The sequence below is a fragment of the Rattus norvegicus genome, chromosome 10, assembly GCF_021556685.1.
Source record: "Rattus norvegicus strain SHRSP/BbbUtx chromosome 10, alternate assembly SHRSP_T2T, whole genome shotgun sequence".
Taxonomy (NCBI): domain Eukaryota; kingdom Metazoa; phylum Chordata; class Mammalia; order Rodentia; family Muridae; genus Rattus; species Rattus norvegicus.
In genome coordinates this window covers 43,372,125-43,390,066 of record NC_141543.1, presented here as the reverse complement: position 1 = coordinate 43,390,066, position 17,942 = coordinate 43,372,125, and the positions used below count along the sequence as shown (strand labels likewise).

General features: G+C 44.0%; 1 protein-coding gene and 1 pseudogene across 2 annotated transcripts in view; one reads left to right on the top strand and one right to left on the bottom strand.

Annotated features, from left to right (window-relative positions):
- Positions 1 to 598: 598 nt before the first annotated feature.
- Rps2-ps16 (ribosomal protein S2, pseudogene 16) lies at positions 599 to 1,607 on the bottom strand (annotated as a pseudogene).
- Positions 1,608 to 4,101: 2,494 nt separating this feature from the next.
- The window catches only part of Hspa4 (heat shock protein family A (Hsp70) member 4), a 40,698-nt gene continuing 26,857 nt past the window's right edge, over positions 4,102 to 17,942 (top strand). The window contains exons 1-3 of one of the 2 annotated variants that reach the window (XM_087570042.1): positions 4,102 to 4,456; positions 13,637 to 13,694; positions 15,982 to 16,122. In XM_087570042.1, the coding sequence (XP_087426168.1) occupies positions 4,350 to 4,456; positions 13,637 to 13,694; positions 15,982 to 16,122 (306 nt within the window). In that variant the 5' untranslated portion in view covers positions 4,102 to 4,349. 2 annotated transcript variants of the gene reach the window in all.

The window sequence follows — 17,942 nt, the reverse complement described above, 5'->3', positions numbered from 1 at the left end:
AGATCTGATGACCTCTTCTGGTGTGTCTGAAGACAGCTACAGTGTACTCATATCTAATAAGTAAGTAAATCTTTTTAAAAAAAGTATGTTTTAAAAAAATATACACATATTTACACGTGTATGTATATATATATATTTACATACACAGATACACACATATATATACACATATGTATATACACACATGTATCAGTCAAAAAATTCATTTACTGTGAAAAGCCCTTTGGTCAACTCCCAATACTTACTAAACAACAACAAAAACTCCCACTCAGTCATTATTAGACATTCAGATTATTTTTACACTTATTTACTTATTTATGGCTATAGTTTTCTGTCATCCGAGTTGGCCTTGAATTCATCCTGTTATTCTGGAGCTGGCCTGGTCCGTCGGCCTCTTCCTATTGAGTGTGGGATGACAGGCATCCACACCTATGCCCTGCTCCTTTTGGCTTTTGGATGTACTGCTCTTTCTCCTCAAGGTCTCATGTAGTCCAGGCTGTCAATTAACTATGTAGCTGAGGTTAGTCTTGATCTCCTCCTATTGCCTCAGCCTTGTAACTGCTGGTATTACAGGAGGGGGCCACTCTCCCTAGCTCACTCATTTTTTTTTTTTTATTTTTTCAGACTTAATTCATTTATTTTTCTTGTATAAAAACCCTTATGTGGTAGCCACAGCTGGAGCCTGGGTCCTCTGAACAGAGACTCTGGTGTGGATTTTCACAGATGGTCAGTGAATTCCTGATAAGGAGACTTGGTGAACACAGTCTCTTTCCAGAGGTCAGGGGTCAGGTAGCTGTAGATCTTGGAGATAGCGTCAAAGGTGGCCTTGGCAAAGTTGCCCAGGGTGGCAGTGCAGCCCCTGGCTAAAGTGTAGCAGTCATCTATACGGCCATCATCAGTAGCTTCTTGGGCACAGGAGCAGAGACAATGCCAGTGCCTCTGGGGGCAGAGAAGAGACGCACCAGCACGGAGCCACATCGGCCCGTCACCTTGCATGGCACAGTGTGGGGTTTGCCAATCTTGTTCCCCCAGTAGCCTCTCCGCAATGGGACGATCGAAAGCTTGGCCATGATGATGGCCCCTCGGATGGCAGTGGCTACCTCCTTGGAACACTTAACACCAAGACCAACGTGGTCATTTTAGTCCCCAATAGAGACAAAAGCCTTGAACCTGGTCCACTGGCCAGCCCGAGTCTGCTTCTGCACTGGCATGGTTTTCAGAACCTCATTCTTTAGGGATGCACCCAGGAAAAAGTCAATAATCTCAGACCCCTTAATGGGCAGGGAGAACAGGTAGATCTCCTCCAAGGACTTGATCTTCATGTCCTTAACCAGGTGGCCCAGCTTGGTGAACGGGATCCACTCCTTGTCTTCAGCTTTACTTCCTCGAGCCCTGCGGCCTCGTCCACGGCCATGGCCAGGGCCACGACCTTGGCCCCTAAGGCCTCTGCTGAATCCTCCGCGGAAGCTGCCGTTGCCTCCTAATCCTGGACCCCTGAGACCTCTGGGCCCTCCCGCTGCACCCGCGTCATCTGCCATTTGGTGTTTTCCCGAAGAAGACTCATTTATTTTTTAAAGGCTTTTCTTGTATCCATTTATAAAACCCTATTACCCTGTCCAGTAGTAGCATCTGGTTATTGTCTTTAGTTCAAATGTGAGAACTTCCGGTAATTGGCAAATTTAAAGGTGGTACCATTTTGTCTACTAGAGAATGAAAAAGTCTCCAGGGGCAGGGATAGATTCAGAGAGACTCCTCCTTCCAAGAAACGGGAAAGGGCTTTGCTTGCTTGACGTTAGCTTTTTGGGTGATTGCTCTTACTGGATCTGTCCTCTAGCAATACCACACTTACTATGGGCCAGGCGCTGTAACAGTTGGTCAGAAGACTCTGCAGGTGCCACTGAGCCTCACGCCTGAGTTCAGTCCCTGGAACCCACAGTCATCCTCTGATCTCTACATGCGGACCACGGCACACAGAGAGATTGAAAAAAAAAAAAAAACACCCTTACTGTTGAAACCACACTAGATAATGTATTGCTAGTTTTTTCCTCTACCTTGGCCTTTTTCTTTGGTGGAAAGCCTTCCTCATTGCCACCATTTTATGCCAATGACTCTTAGTGTTAGGCCAGGATGGATCGAGGTGACGTGGAAATAAAAGGGAAGACTAACCCCTTACAGGGTCAGAATCATATCTTAATCAAAATAACTGAAGGACAGATTTTCCTCCCTGGGAGAGGAGAGTGTGTCGGGGCTCTGGGGATTTGGGATTTTGTAGGGCAGCGGAGGGAACTTTTGGCTGGGAAGACTTTTCTGCTTTCCCATACTCCTGCATCTTGGTGGGGTCGTTCTATGTTGGCATCTCTGTCGGAAGTTCAGTCATGTTGATCCCTGGTCTGGAGCCTTCTTGCTCCTGACTACCAGAAGGGAGTTTCTCAGGTGCTGAACCCTTTAGGCTATTAACCCTCACTCATTACCTTTTACTAGAATCCTTTTACTCCCTCCTGATAGGGATAAACCAGGGTTTGTGCCTGTGCACCCCTGTGTGGAAATGATGTGAGGCTGGCCATGCGCTGCACAGAGGCTTGAGGAGAGAAGATATCCTCTGTTGCACCCTGATGTAAGTTTTGGAGGCAGGGTCTCTCTCTGAAACTGTAGCTCTAGTTTTTGGACTAGGCTGGTAGTCAGGGAGCCCCTCCAGTTAACTTCTTGTCTTTGTCCTGCTTAGGGTCTAGATTATAGGTGTGGTGGGATTCAAACTCCAGACTTTATTGTTTCACAGCAAATATTAACTGTGGGCCATCTCTCCAGCACAGTTTATTTATTTATTTATTTATTTATTTATTTTAAAGATTTATTTATTTATTTTGTATATGAGTACACTGTAGCTGTCTTCAGACACACCAGAAGGGGACATCAGATCCCATTACAGATGGTTGTGAGCCACCATGTGGTTGCTGGGATTTGAACTCAGGACCTCTGGAAGAGCAGTCGGTGCTCTTAACCACTGAGCCATCTCTCCAGCCCTCCAGCACAGTTTATTGTGTTGAAGCTTACACTGTTAGGCACCTTTTAAAAAGAGGGTACAGATAAGCGAAATTTGAAAATTCTGACAATTTTGAGGTGTTGGGGATCCAATCTGAGGTCTTGAGCCTGCAAGTATTCTAGCACTGTATTATATATCCCCAGCCACAAAACAGCTGGAAACTGGGAGACTCAGGATTTTCCTTCTGTAATCTGTGTGGGTAGATTATCAGAAATGCTTTGAAGCTGGCCTCCTCTCCAACTCTCAGCAACTGGCTCAATCCGGCGTCGCTGTAGTTTCAGATTCTTTAGCCTAAAGCAGATATCGTGGGGGGCAGGGCTGTAATCCCAGCACTAAGGACAAAAACAAGTGCTTTAGAATTTCAAGGTCATCCGTGGAAACTGCATGAGATTTTGCCACCTCCCCACCTACTCTATATAATAATATATGTATTAGCATCAAGTAAACTTGACACTGGTCTTAGACCTTCCACTCCACGGAACATGTTATCTGGACCCTTGTGTCCAGCTCAGGGACATCTATGACTGAAAGGTCTCTTCTCTGACCTAGGGACGTGAATTAGGTTGAAGAGTGGATTCCTCTTTTCTTCGTTAGCGTTTGTTTTTAACACTGAGTTTTACGTAGAACCAAGCTGAAACAGAGGACTCTTAGCAACTGCAGAATTAACTCAGTTCACAGTGGGCCCTTATAAAAACTGCGGAGGGCTTGCGAAGTCACTGCCGGAAGTTCCTCCGCGGTGACGAGGACGGCGGAAGTGGGCTCGATGCAGCTTTCTGAAGTATTGTCTCACTCCCGCTCTCCTTACTTCTGGATGGGAGGCGCACTACAGTTCAGCGCGGCTGTAGGGGCTTCTCCGCGCAGGCTCAGTTGACAACTTCGCGTCGGACAGCTTTCGTCCGCCCACTTCCTTTCCCGTTTCCTGTGCTAGGATGTGACGCAATACTTTGTCAAACGGGAGGAGCCTCAGGAGGAAAAGCGTCTGAGCTGGGATCTCGCGAGAATATTTCGTTCCAGCGCAATTCTCGCGCTGCAGCCTTGCTCCTGTCGCAACGAGAGCCTTCGAGATCTTCTCCGCCCCCACTACCGGCGCCTCTTCTGCGGCCGTGGAGCCGGAGCCGGCCTGAGCGGTAGAGGCCCGTCTTTTTCAAGGACCCAAGCATCCTCGTGGACGGTCGTCCGGCTTCGCCCGCCCAGCCGCGGTGCTCCATCAGCCCACGCGGCGCGCCCTCTCCACGCGCCAACCCCGTCGGGTTCCGTGTGCAGTGTCGGCGGCCGGCCCTGGGCCCGAGCCCGAGCAGTAGCCGGCGCCATGTCGGTGGTGGGCATAGACCTGGGCTTTCAGAGCTGCTATGTCGCTGTGGCCCGCGCCGGCGGCATTGAGACGATCGCTAATGAGTATAGCGACCGCTGCACGCCGTAAGTGTGGGTTTGGATGGTGGGGTCGCCTCGCTTTCCAGTGGAGGGTCCGCAGGAGACCCCCGCCGAGTGCCGGGTCGCCCGCGGCTGCCACCTGCTTCGGAGCCTGGGCCTGCGCCAGGCACGAGGCCTTTCGCGCGGTCCAAACGAAGGCTTTGAGCCGGTAGTCTGATCGGCGGAGGACACGAGTAGGAAGTGAAAGGGAAGGCGGGCCTGAGACCGTAGGATGGACCGCTCTCACCTCTTTTTTTGGGGGGGGGGGTGTCGGGGGTTAGCTCTGAAACTGGGCGCAGGGCTTGTTGAGCTAGTTGAATCCAGTAGAGGTTCGAACTCTGCACACCGCGAACATTTAATAAAAGTTAACTTGCAGATTTTGGTCTCGGGACTGGGAAGCGGTCTGAGTCCCACGTGAGTGGGGGCGGGGTGGCGCCCGGAAGATGCGGAGAATGAGTACCCATGGCTCACGCCCTTTTTCCCAGCAGCTCGCAATTGGGGTGACCAGGATACATAACGAGATTTAATAAAGCCGATGCTTTTCTTGATAGCGTTTTAACTCCCTCCATTCGTTTTTGGATATTGAGTTATGTTGGGTAATTCTTCACCCAGGCTGCTCACCTACTCCTTAATAGCATTAGTTTTTCATGCTAATGAATTCCAGCCGGAAGGTTGCCACAATTGTTGATGCATGACTCAAGGACTCACTTTGACTTCTAGAACTTACATGAAGTTACGGGATCGGTGTAGACAAATCGGCAAAAAAGATGACTCACCCAGACCTTGCTGGAGTAAAAGGGAGTCTTACTTTTTAAATATATGTAGTTTTTTCCACATATGTAGCCCAGGATGACCTGAAATTTTTATTTTTTTACTTCTGTCTCCCAGTGTCTGGGATTACAGGTGTGTTAAAATTTTTTTTTTTTTTTTTTTTTTTTTTTTTTGGTCCGGCGATGGTGGCACAGGCTCTTGGTAGGCAGAGGCAGACCGATTACTGTGAGTTCGAGGCTAGTCTGGTTCACAGAGCAATTCCAGGACAGCCAGGGCTACACAGAAAAGAAAGTCCGGTCTTAAAAAAAGATTTTAATCTACCCAATTCTTTTTTTTTTTTTTTCTTTTTTTCGGAGCTGGGTACCGAACCCAGGGCCTTGCGCTCCCTAGGCAAGCGCTCTACCGCTGAGCTAAATCCCCAACCTCATCTACCCAATTCTTTAAATAAACTTTGGAAGAAGCTCTCTTGTTTCTGGGTTCACAGTCTCAGGTCATTGTTTTCATCTCGTGCTTTTAACCAACCTTCCACGCAGCTTTTCTGTATCCCAGACTGTATTGAAGTAACTTTGTGTCTGAGAATGAGTCTTACCCATCCTTCCTCCGTCACAATACCCAGTTTTTATACGATGGGGATTGAATTCGGGGCTTCCTGCATACAAAGCAATCTACCAACTAAGCTATTGTTATCCAGTTTTCAAGTTCGGAGTCACAAAGCTCTGGTACCATTATCAAAGTCAATTTTCACCCTCCCTCTCTCCTCCAATTGCCAAGCTCTTTCTCCATTTGTCATTTTTAACTAGGTATTCTGGTTAGTTTTTTTTTTTTTTTCCGGAGCTGGGGACCGAACCCAGGGCCTTGCGCCTCCTAGGTAAGCGCTCTACCACTGAGCTAAATCCCCAACCCCTTTTTGGTTCTTTTTTTTCCGGAGCTGGGGACCGAACCCAGGGCCTTGCGCTTCCTAGGTAAGCACTCTACCACTGAGCTAAATCCCCAGCCCCTCTGGTTAGTATTTTGACAGAGGTATATGGTACTGTTTTTTGAAAAGTTAAAAATCTTGCTTCTAGGTATTTTAGCATTAATATATTTGATAATGATTCTGCTGGTTCCTGACTTTATCTGTAAAAGATCATCTTTCCAAGGAATTTCAATCTGGCTTCTTGGTCCTCATCTGCTTAGAATTGAACATAGTCGGGCAGAAGAAGCCTGAGGCTTGGGAAACACCGCCCCTCTCCTTCCTTTAGATTGCCTTAACCTGTTCCTCTCTTAGACGGACGGCAGCTGTGGCAGTTTTGCCAGGAGTTTCATCATTTGAAATTTTAGGAGTTGTTTTCTGATGGCAGTTAAATTTGCATAAAGACTGAATAGGTCATTAAGTAGATCCTGTGATTGTGTACTTTGCACATTGACTTATTTTTCCAATGTATTTTCCTTCATCACCTGACTGGGTTTTTTTTTGGTGGGGTGGGGGGCAGGATCTATCTACATAGGTCTGGCTGTTGTAAACTCAGTGCGGACAGTGCTAGGAGTAAAGGTGTGCACCACCACACCCTACTGTAGTTTCTTTTTTGAGACAAGGCCTCACTCTTAGGCTGACTTTGAAGGAACTAAAGAACTGCAGCCTTCAGAGTGCTGGCACACAGGTGTGCACCACTGTGTCTGACTTCATTTATTTATTTATTTATTTTTTCTCGGAGCTGGGGACCGAACCCAGGGCCTTGCGCTTGCGCGCTCTACCACTGAGCTAAATCCCCAACCCCGTGTCTGGCTTCATTTAAATACTTTGCACTATGCGCTTGATAAACAGATTTCTATGCTGGCCTTAAAAAGGAGCAGAAAGCTGTGTCTTTTCAGGTTGTGGAGGAATGGATTTAAATCTTGTAAGTATGCAGAGACTGTGTTGTAGGTTTCTTCTGAGGTGAAAGTGTAAAGGTGTAGATCCTAGTGGTTTGGCTGTGACAGATGCACCTCATTTTTAGTCTAACACTGCCAAGTTTGATAGAATTCTGTAAAGGCAGATGAAGCTTTTTGTGTACTCCATTTCACTTTGGGATTTACTTGAACCAGAGGAGTAGCCAAATCTTGGCATTTCCATCTCTGTTTTAGCAGATGATGTAGTGTGACTGTGGCTGTGTGTCAAGCACTGGAGATGTACTGTGATGAACAACAAAATACTCAGGCTTGCCATCATGGGCAAGGTCATGGAAAAGCCGTAGGCTAAACACAAGATACCATTACTGTCTGGTGAAGAACAAGGTGAAAAGTACAGAATGTGATGATAACTGGGTGTGGGTTGGAGTTGGAGGGTGCTTCTAAATGTCATTTGTGACCTGGAAGGTAGGCATGAGTTTACATGGAGGCCATGGTGGGTTTGAAGGAGGAGTGATTTGAGCAAATGGTAAAACCTGAGGCAAGCAGTGTTTTGGTTTGACAGATTGAGAATGGTGGCTCATCTTGAGGCAAAGCTTGGAATGGTTAAGATTTCTCATGTTGGTGCATTGGAAAGTGATCCAGCTTTTAGAAATGTGTTTGACAGCCTGTCTTGAATCCCACCACTCTTTTTTTTTTTTTGGAGCTGGGGACCGAACCCAGGGCCTTGCGCTTCCTAGGTAAGCGCTCTACCACTGAGCTAAATCCCCAGCCCCGAATCTCACCACTTTTAAGGCAGAGGCAGGCAGATAATCTGACTTTGAGACTAGCCTAGCTTGGTCTACAGAGTAAATTCTACTGCTACACAGACACCATCTCAAAAAACAAATACTGACTTCTGAGAAAGTGAGAATGGATATGAGAAAAGCGGAGGGGTGATAGTGAGGAGATTGCCTGTAGTATTTGGTTTCTCCTTGTGTGGTAGCAGTGGGGGAGAATTGAGCAACTTTTGAGCATACCTGAGGCTTTAAACTTAATGTTAATTTCTTGCTCTGTATTGTGCATGTTTTATTGAGCACACTTGTTATGGTGTGCGTGAGGCGCGGACGACAACTTTTGAGTTTGCCACGTTGTTACCTGGGTATTGAACTGTGTAGCCAGGAGTGACCTTGAGTTCCTTGGGCTTTTGGTTGTTCAACTTGTACTTGCCGAGGGTAGGGCTTATATGTGTACACTGATAGGCCTGGCCTGCTTTTTTCTTGACTCGATGCATACAATAATAGTATAGTACCAGAATATTTGCCAGTAGTCTGTTTTTGTATTTCTCTCTCTCTCCTTGAAGACAGGTCTTGCTGTGTTGCCCAGGCAAGAGTGGGCTCAAATTCATGATCCTCCTGCCTCAACTTTCTAAGCACTGATATTATAGGTGTCAGCTGCCATACCTGGACCTTTTGTATTTTTGATTAATACTCTATTAACTATTATAGTGACACTAAGATGAAACCATGGAAATTTGTGCACTATTCTTTAAAACATTTTACCTGTTTTTAATGGGTATGGGTGTTTTGACTACATGTATGTCTGTACACCAAATGTGTGGCCCTTGGAGGCCAGAATGCATTTATGATTCCCTGGACTGGAGTTATAAGGAGTTATAAACAGTTCTGAGTTGCTGGGAACCAAACCTGTGTCCTCTTCAAGAGCAGCGAGTGCTTTCAGTTCACAGCCATCTGTCTAGCCCCCCGTTTTATTTCTGTAATTTTATGTGTGTGTGTCTGTATATGTGTACTTTGGATGTTGGAGGACAGTCTGTGGGAGTTGGCTTTTAGTCTTGTGGTTATTATACCCAGTCCTCTGGTTTGATAGTATTTTTCTACCTGCTGAGCTATCTTGCTGGCCCTGCTGCTTTTCTTTAAATGTGCAATACTTACTAAGAGTTTAATTTTGAGACATGCTTTTTCTGCATAGCCAGAACTCAGCATGCTCCAAGCTGTTCCTGAATTTACAGGGGTGCCTCTGCCCTCAGAGTGTTTGGGTAAAGGGGTGTATCACCACATCCACTTCAGGGGCTGCAGCGCTTAGAATCTGAGTTACTTGGCTTATTTGGAATTAACTTTTTGTTATTTTCTAGTTCTAGTTTAAGGCCAGTAACCTCATTAAGGGAATATGCATTACCAGGCCAGCCAGTTGAAGAGACAAGTCTGTTGAAGAAAGTTAGAGTAATATTTTTTTTTTTTCCGGAGCTGGGGACCGAACCCAGGGCCTTGCGCTTCCTAGGCAAGCGCTCTATCACTGAGCTAAATCCCCAACCCCTAGAGTAATATTTTCTTTAATGTGCTACTAAATTCTCTCTGCACTCAATTATATGAACCTGTGTTTAAAGATCTCTGCATTGATCTTAACCTGTTGAAAACATATAAATATTTGACTAGTAGGATCTTATCTGAAAAAGAACAAGTGTTTTCTGCCTGAAAAAGGGTAGTTTTTAGGATTTAAAGTTTAGAACAGAGGATCTTGACCTTAAATGTGAATTAGTTATCTGTAGTAGCAGTTTGTAATTTGGAATGGAGGAAAAATATTGTCAGGCTGTTATTGTGTGACTGTTCCTAGGGGTTTGTGCAGGGTTGACTGGTTATAGTAAAGTGCACAGACATAAATACAGGCAAACTCCCTTGCACATAACGAAAAGCACAAATGCTTACTGTCTGGTGTCCTCAACAGTCCTGATTTTGAATTCTGGGGTTGCAGTTTGCTGACTGTTTATGAAGCACTTGTCTCGAGTGAGTTTTTAAGAAGAGCAAGTATAAATTTAAAGAGATAGGTGGTTAGGTTTAGAGGACAGCTTGGAAAGTTAGTTTTCAGAGTGAACAATTTGTCATTTTTTGTATAAAACCTAGTCTGTATGGCTTTTTGAAGGTGTAATGGCTGTTTTTTTTTTTTTTTAATGATGTTATTAGTCTGTGATATGAACCCTTTAGAAGTATATCATTGGGCTGGAGAGATGGCTCAATGGTTGAGAGCACTGACTGCTCTTCTAGAGGTCCTGAGTTCAAATCCCAGCAACCACATGGTGACTCATAACCTTCTGTAATGGGACCTGATGCCCTCTTCTGGTGTGTCTGAAGACAGCTACAGACAGCTAAGTAAATCTTTAAAAAAAAAAAAAGAAAAGAAATATATCATCAAAATTGATCTTTAGCAATGTATTGAGATCAATGCTGTAATTTCCCCCATATCATATTTCAGACTAGGAGTTGCCTAGCTAGAATGAAGCCCATACATATTATCTGTTGGGAGAATGTCAACAGCTTGGCAATGCTTGTGTCCGTCACCCATATTGATAGCAGAGTGGAGATGCTGCAGGTCTCAGTAGTTGGTGTTGCTACAGAACTTCTAAAACACAAATTCATAGTGGACGCTGCGATGGTTTTTTAACATTTTATGTATATATAATGTAATTTGGACTTATCTACCCCTTCCTCCTCCTTACTCTTGCTCCCTATGTTCTTTCCCCCCAACTTCATCTCCTACCCTTAGAACCCACTGAGACTAATACCTGCCATATATACTCCAGCATTGCCAGTGCACCTTCAATTCATGGCTACTGCTCCTTCCCCTCCCTCCCACCGTAACTTGAACCCAGGATGTCATGTGATCTCAGGTATCTGGTCTCTTCCACTGAGCTGCACCCTCAGCTAATTTATTCTTCATCAGTTTCATCCAGGTATATAATGTATTCTGATCACACTTGCCTTCCTCACACCTGTGACTTAGCACTTTTGATAGAGTTTGAACAAAGGGCTGCAGGAAACGTAAAGACAAATAACATTGTCTTATGTTGGGATTGTGGTACTGTATAGTTCAGAAGTCAGAACTGGAGATTTCTAGAAAGATGGAAGTTTGCCAAGGGTTAGGCCAGGCAACCTTTTTGGAGTGGGATTAGTAGGATAAGGTTGCTTGGCTATTTTTTTAAAGGGCAGTGTGGCTTTTGTGATAATACATTTAAGTGGTTCTTAGGCGACTCTATCTAATTCCTTCCCCTCCCCCTCCCCTCCCCCTCCCCCTCCCCCTCCCCCTCCCCCTCCCCCTTCCCCAAGCTCGGCACCTGCTTTGTTAAAAAAGGGACTGCTTCTATATAGGCCCAAACAAAAGCTCAGGACTCAGAAAAACTCATGAGCTCTCTGGCTTGTTTGTGTTCTATCTGACACGGGACAATATAGCATGCAGAGGTCTGTGCCACCTAAATGAGCATATCGGGTTCTTAGCCTCTGAGGCCTCACAGTCTCTCCAGCCTGCTCATGAGTATGTGCAGATACCATAGTGTGCCTTTGGGGCTCAGAAGATAGCAGCTTATGGCAAATCAGTTCGCTTCTACCTTATGGGGCCTGGAGATTAAATGTAGGCTGTCATGCTTGGTGGCCCCTTCAGGACTCTTAATCCTTATTCTGTTGAATTAGAAATGAAGGTTCAGGGTGGAGGATTTGGCTCAGTGGTAGAGCACTTGCCTAGCAACCGCAAGGCCCAAGGCCCTGGGTTCGGTCCCCAGCTCCGGAAAAGAAAAAAAAAAGTCAGTTAAGGGGGCTGGAGAGATGGCTCAGTGGTTAAGAGCACTGATTGCTCTTCCAGAGGTCCTGTGTTCAAATCTCTACAACCACATGATGGCTTACAATGAGATCTGATGCCCTCTTCTGGTGTGTCTGAAGAACTACAGTGTACTTACATATAAATGAAATTAAAAAAAAAAAAGAAGTACATAGACATGGTCTGAGTCCATCACTTTTAGACCCTAGAGAAATCAACTTACTGTACTGATGATATTCCTTTTCTCTCTGATAAAGGAGGTAAGTTGGGATGCTTCTGAGGGTAAATAGGATAATACATGAAGTAAGCAGCCAATAAAGTCACAGTTAACAAAGTAGGAAATAAGAGAAATTCAGTTACTGGGAAGGAAGGGAGGGACGTGAGCATAAAGAGAGTATGACCTGGTTCTAGGGTGTTAGCTTGCAAATCACGTGTACATAGCAAAAGCATCAACTCTCTAGCAGCCTACTTTTTAAACATAGCATTTTGTTTCAAACATACAAGCAGGTTTTTGTTTAAACTTTTTAAAAGAAGCAGCAAAGGGGGTTAGAATAATGTCTCAGTGGTTAAGAGTACATACTGGGAGTTGGGGATTTAGCTCAGTGGTAGAGCGCTTGCCTAGCAAGCGCAAGGCCCTGGGTTCGGTCCCCAGCTCCAGGGGGGGTGGGGGTGGGGTTTAAAAAAAAAAGAGTACGTACTGTTCTTTCAGAGGACTAGAGCTCACCCACTCTGACACCTCACAACTGTCTTTAATTCCAGCTCTAGGAGATCTGACATCCCTGTCTTCCTCAATCATATGCAGACATGTGTATACATAATAATAATAAAGATATTTTTAAAAAGCAAGTAACTCAGTCCAGTGTATGTATGATCGATTTGGAAAAGTTAGGAGGTAGGAATGAAGTTTCTTGGCAGTATACTACTATTGTGTCTGGAAGATAGTTCTAAATAAATTACTCTTTCCTCACACAAGCAGGGCAAGAGTTTTTTTGCTTATTTTATATGTATGAGTGTAATGTATGTATGTCTGTGTATCATTTGCATACCTGGTACCTACAGAGGTCAGAAGAGGGCAACAGGTTCCCTAGAAGTGGAGTTAAAATGGTTGTGAGCTGCAATTTGAATGCTGGGATGGAACTCTTGTCCTCTCAAAGTATAACCACTGAACCCAAGAGTTGTTTACTCTTTTTTTTTTTTTTTTCCAGAGCTGGGGACCGAACCCAGGGCCTTGCGCTTGCTAGGCAAGCGCTCTACCACTGAGCTAAATCCCCAACCCAAGAGTTGTTTTAAGTTTTTGTAGACTATTCATTTTGAAATTGAACTGTTTTTTTGTTTTTTTGTTTTTTTTGGTTTTTTTTTTGGTTCTTTTTTTTCGGAGCTGGGGACCGAACCCAGGGCCTTGCGCTTCCTAGGCAAGCGCTCTACCACTGAGCTAAATCCCCAAACCCGAAATTGAACTGTTTTATCTGATGCCGGAATATATTGTTTTGTACTAAAATTTGAACATGGGATGTTGAAGGTTAGAGTGGTAGGTCTTGTTCTGTCCACCTCTTTAGTATTTTGAACAGGTGGTTATCAAGACCTGTGCTCCAGCTTTGAAATGACAAGATTCATCCTCAGACAGCCTATTTCATGGATAGTTTTACAAAACAGAAATGTTGAAATCACGGACAGGTCATGTGGTGTTAAAATTTATTATGGCTTACACCTCAAATCATATACAAGCAACACTACCTGGACTCAGCAGATTATATTGTGTGTTGTATGTGTGTTTAGTAGTTAAAACAAGATCGAAAATTTAAGGAGAGTGGGAAAGGTGTAGGAAGGGTTGGAAGGAGGGGGTAAATGATGTGATTATATTTTAATTCAAATGTTTTCACATAGATTTTAGGCTAAACTCAGAACTTTCTGCTGGAGTTTCAGATGTATTATAATAAAGTTTGATTCCTAAATGTTTTTATCTTCTAGGGCTTGTGTTTCTTTCGGTCCTAAGAATCGTTCAGTTGGAGCAGCAGCAAAGAGCCAGGTATATTGTCTGTCTTCCTCCTAAAATGACTTTCTTTGATTTGTCTTTCTTTTCACTCAGTACCAGAGCCCTCTTTTTATGTACCTGTGGGAAATGGCAGTAGCATATAATACATTTGATGTAGTCCCTACTGTTTTTCTTTTTTCTTTTTTTTTTTTCTTTTTTTCTTTTTTTTTGAGGTAGAGTCCTGTTACATGTCCCAGGTTGTCTTAGAACTCTTTGTAGTTCTGTAGTTCAGACTGGCCTTGAGCTCAGTCTTTCTGCCTTAGCTTTTCATGTACTGTGTGCCAGCACTCTCAGTCCACGTAGTTCTTTTAAAAGCAAAGTTGTTAACTTTTGCTGTTTTAAATGCTCTTTGAAAGTATTCTGCTGGGCCTTTCATCTTCGCATCTAAGGTTATTGTTAATCAGGGGCCACTAGACCTGGAGAGCTTAGTAACAACTTGCATTGTTCTTTGTCAACCAGGAGCTTGATATATTTGCTTGTTTCTAAGTAACCAGAGCGACAAAAACTCTCAAGAATCTGTTACTCTGGATGCCTGAGGTATCTGTAGAGTTAAGGAGTTGCATGTTTGACCTCAATACAGCTCAGTCTGGAGCAGCAAATGTGTGGGTAGCTTTTTTGAGCACGCTGGACCTAAAATGAGCCTAAGATGCCACTAGGGTTGGGGCGATGGCTCAGTGGGTAAAATGCTTCTCTCAGAAAATAAAGTGGGAAGGAGTAGAAGAAAAAACTCGACATTGACTTTACGTGAAGTTTCTTGCCTGGATGGCTCTCACTTGGTGTAGTATACATGAGTCCTGGGTTCAGTCCCTAGCATTACACAAAAACATGCACAATTTGTTTTAGAGCCAGCACTTGTGATGCAGTGTCTTGGTTAGGGTTTCTGTTGTTGCAACAAAATACCATGACCAAAAAGCAAGTTGGAGAAGAAAGGATTTATTGGGTTTATGCTTCCCCATCTCTGTTTATTACCAAAGGAAGTCAGGGCAGGAACCTAGAAGCAGGAGCTGCTGCAGGCAGGCTTACTGGCTTGCTCTCCACAGCTCACTAAGCCTGCTTTCCTATAGAACGCAGGACCATCAACTCAGGGATGGCACCACCCACAATGGGCGGGCCCTTCTCAATTGAAGGTCATTCCTCCCCATTACTGCAACTTGTGTCAAGGTGACATAAAACTAGCCAGTACATGGAGGAATGAGGATTAACACTTCAGGCTTATCTTTGGCTACATAGCAAGTTTAAGGCCAGCCTGGGATAAATGAGTAGAGATTCTGTCTTAAAGAAAAATGGTGCTTGGTTAGTTGTTTGTTTGTTTTAATTTATTATATATAAGTACACTGCAGCTTCTTCAGACATAAGAAGAGGGCATCAGATCCCATTAAATTTTTAAATTGAATCCAGAGTGATGCATATGCTGGGTATGTATTTGACTTCTTAACACCTTCAGCCCTATGCTCTGTCTGTTTAGTGGGACTTATGAATTAGTAAGTATTGACGAATTTGTTCCTGGAAAGTTTGAAGCATAAACTGTGAGCAGTTTTAGAAGCTAATAGTCATTTTCTGTAAATATTAAAAGTTTAGGGGTTGGGGATTTAGCTCAGTGATAGAGCGCTTGCCTAGAAAGCGCAAGTCCCTGGATTCGGTCCTCAGCTCTGAAAAAAAAAAAGAAAGGAAAAAAAAGTTTAGGAACAATATTTTGGTAAGTGCAGTGGCCTTACTTGGATAGAGAGGAAAAACATGCTTTAGATGGTTTTTAGCCCTGCCAGTGGGACTCTCATAAGTCCCTTGTTCTCATTTCACTAGATTTAGAAAGGTAGAATGTCTAAAGAAAATTGAAACTTGGAAGGATACTTTTTTCTTACATCTTATTACCCCACCCCCTTTTTTTGTGTTTGAGCATTTGTAAGATTGTTACACTAGATAGATTAGTGAAGTAGTCATGTTCTTGCGTCCCAGAGCAGAGTTTTACCAGACACATAGTTAGGAATAGGGAAATAGGACAGCTTATTAAAGGGAAAGTACACATGAGAAATGGGAGTAGGCCAGGCACCTGAGGGAAAAACATATCTTAGAAGCCTGTTGGCTTTGTGTGCGTGTGGTGTTCTTTGGACAGTATATTCCTTCATACATAGCCCTGGTTGGTCTAGAACTTGGTGTTTTGTTTTTTTTTTTCCCCCTGCTTTTATCCCTAGAAGGAATTTTGCAAATTAAAAGGATCCTAATTAACCCTAGGCTGTTGAAAATTGGAAATGGAATAGTTTTTCTATGCATTTCTCTTTTCTAGGTAATTTCCAATGCCAAGAACACAGTTCAAGGGTTTAAAAGATTTCATGGGCGTGCATTCTCAGATCCATTTGTGGAAGCAGAAAAATCTAACCTTGCATATGATATTGTACAGTTGCCCACTGGATTAACGGGCATAAAGGTAAGGATCTGCAGAGACTGAGGTCCCATTTCATCAGTTCACTATGGTCAGTGTAGTTCTCCTGAAGCCTTAAGGAAATGCTCTCTTTACACATTTTTATCTTACACATGTGAGTTTGTTTTTTTTTCCACAAATGAGTATTTTGCCTGCATGTGTATTAGTATACTGTGTATTCCTGTGCTCTTGGAATTCCAAAGAGGATGCTGGATCCTCTGGGACTGGAGTTATAGTTTGGAACCCTCATGTGTGGGTTGTGGGAATTGAACTCCCATCCTCTGGAAGAGCAGGTCTTAAACTACTCAGCCATTTTTCCAGACCCTATAATGAAAATGAGAAAGAAGAACATTTCTTGCTGATTAAGGCTGATAGTCTTTGAATGATAGTGATGGTTTACGAGCTATTGTTGGTGTTGTTCCTCTGCATGGAAACATGGGGAGTGACATTAACTCTGTCACTTCTATTGGTATCGTTCACAGAGAGTGCCGCCTTTCCGAGGTGATACTATTGATAACTTGTAGAAGAGCAGGCCAAAGAGTAACTTTAAGTTATTAGCCAGTCTCATTGCTATAGTCATGTCAGCAGGACTGAAGCTGCAAACAGATATTCTATTCTAGGGAACAGTTACAGAAGAATCTCTGTGGATCAGTAGTGACCCCATCATACTAACAGGTTAGGATATGGGCTGGGGTAATAGACCTGTGTCTTCTACAGTAGGCAAGTAAGCATAAGAGTGGTATTTCATGTGTTATGGTTTCGTTTTTTGAGACAAGGTCTTATTCTGTAGCCTAGGATAGCCTTGAATTCACCTGCCTTGGCTTCCTGAGTGCTGAGATTACAGGTGTTAGCCACTATCCTCAGCTGGGTGTGGTATTTAAGACCAGAGCAGTTGTAGAAAGAAGAGTCCTGAGACTCCTAATTGAGATTCAAATGAGACTGGGAATAGAACTTAGTAGTAGAACAATTTATGAGGTCCAGATTCAAAAAGATCACCTGACAGATAGCGGGAAGCAGAATGGCGTTACTTCTGAGAATTGATACTGGGAGCAAAAGGTGTTTTCCTAAAGATTGATTGATTACCTTCTGGCTTAGTGAGTAAAGGTGCTTGTCACCAAGACTCAATGTTTGTGAACTACATCCTGAAAGTTGTTCCCCCTGTCACCACTCTGTACATACTGTAGCACACACCCACCCTCTTGAATAGATGCAATTTAAAAGTGACGACTAGGTTTATGTAAGGTGACTGGCAGTAATCTCAGAAGAGTTTGAATGGTTCACTGAGGGAAAAGGCTCTGATGCAGCAGAGGGAAAGTGGAAAAGGTGTTACGAGGAAATGGGGACCTGTTAGTCAGGAATCCGGACAGCTTTGTAGAAAAAGGAAAAAGATCTGGGGGAACTGGTCTGTTGTGTAGACAAAAGTCACAGGGACTGACTAAAAGCCAAGTAGAAAGTCAGTAGATGGGGCAGGTTATAAAGAGACTCGGTGAGGGGAGTCTGTCCCTGCCTCTGTCAGGTAAAGTGACCAAGGGTCTGCTTGTCCACTGACTGAGGATTGGAGGAGACGGTTGCGCAGTCTGGATGTTAACTGCTGGGTGGGCAGAGCTTTTTCATGAAGCATTTCCTGAAACCTGGTCATCATTTATTCTTTAACACAATAAGCATTTATTGTGACTGTGTGGGTTCTGGAGCATAATGAGCCCAAAACCACTTGTGGCCTGGTTGGGAAAGGGAACAGTGTAAACTCAGTGCGCAGTCCACCCATCTTCTGGTGGCAAGGCAGTCCTGCTAACCGTCAGTCTTACGGCACGGCAGGATGATTTGCT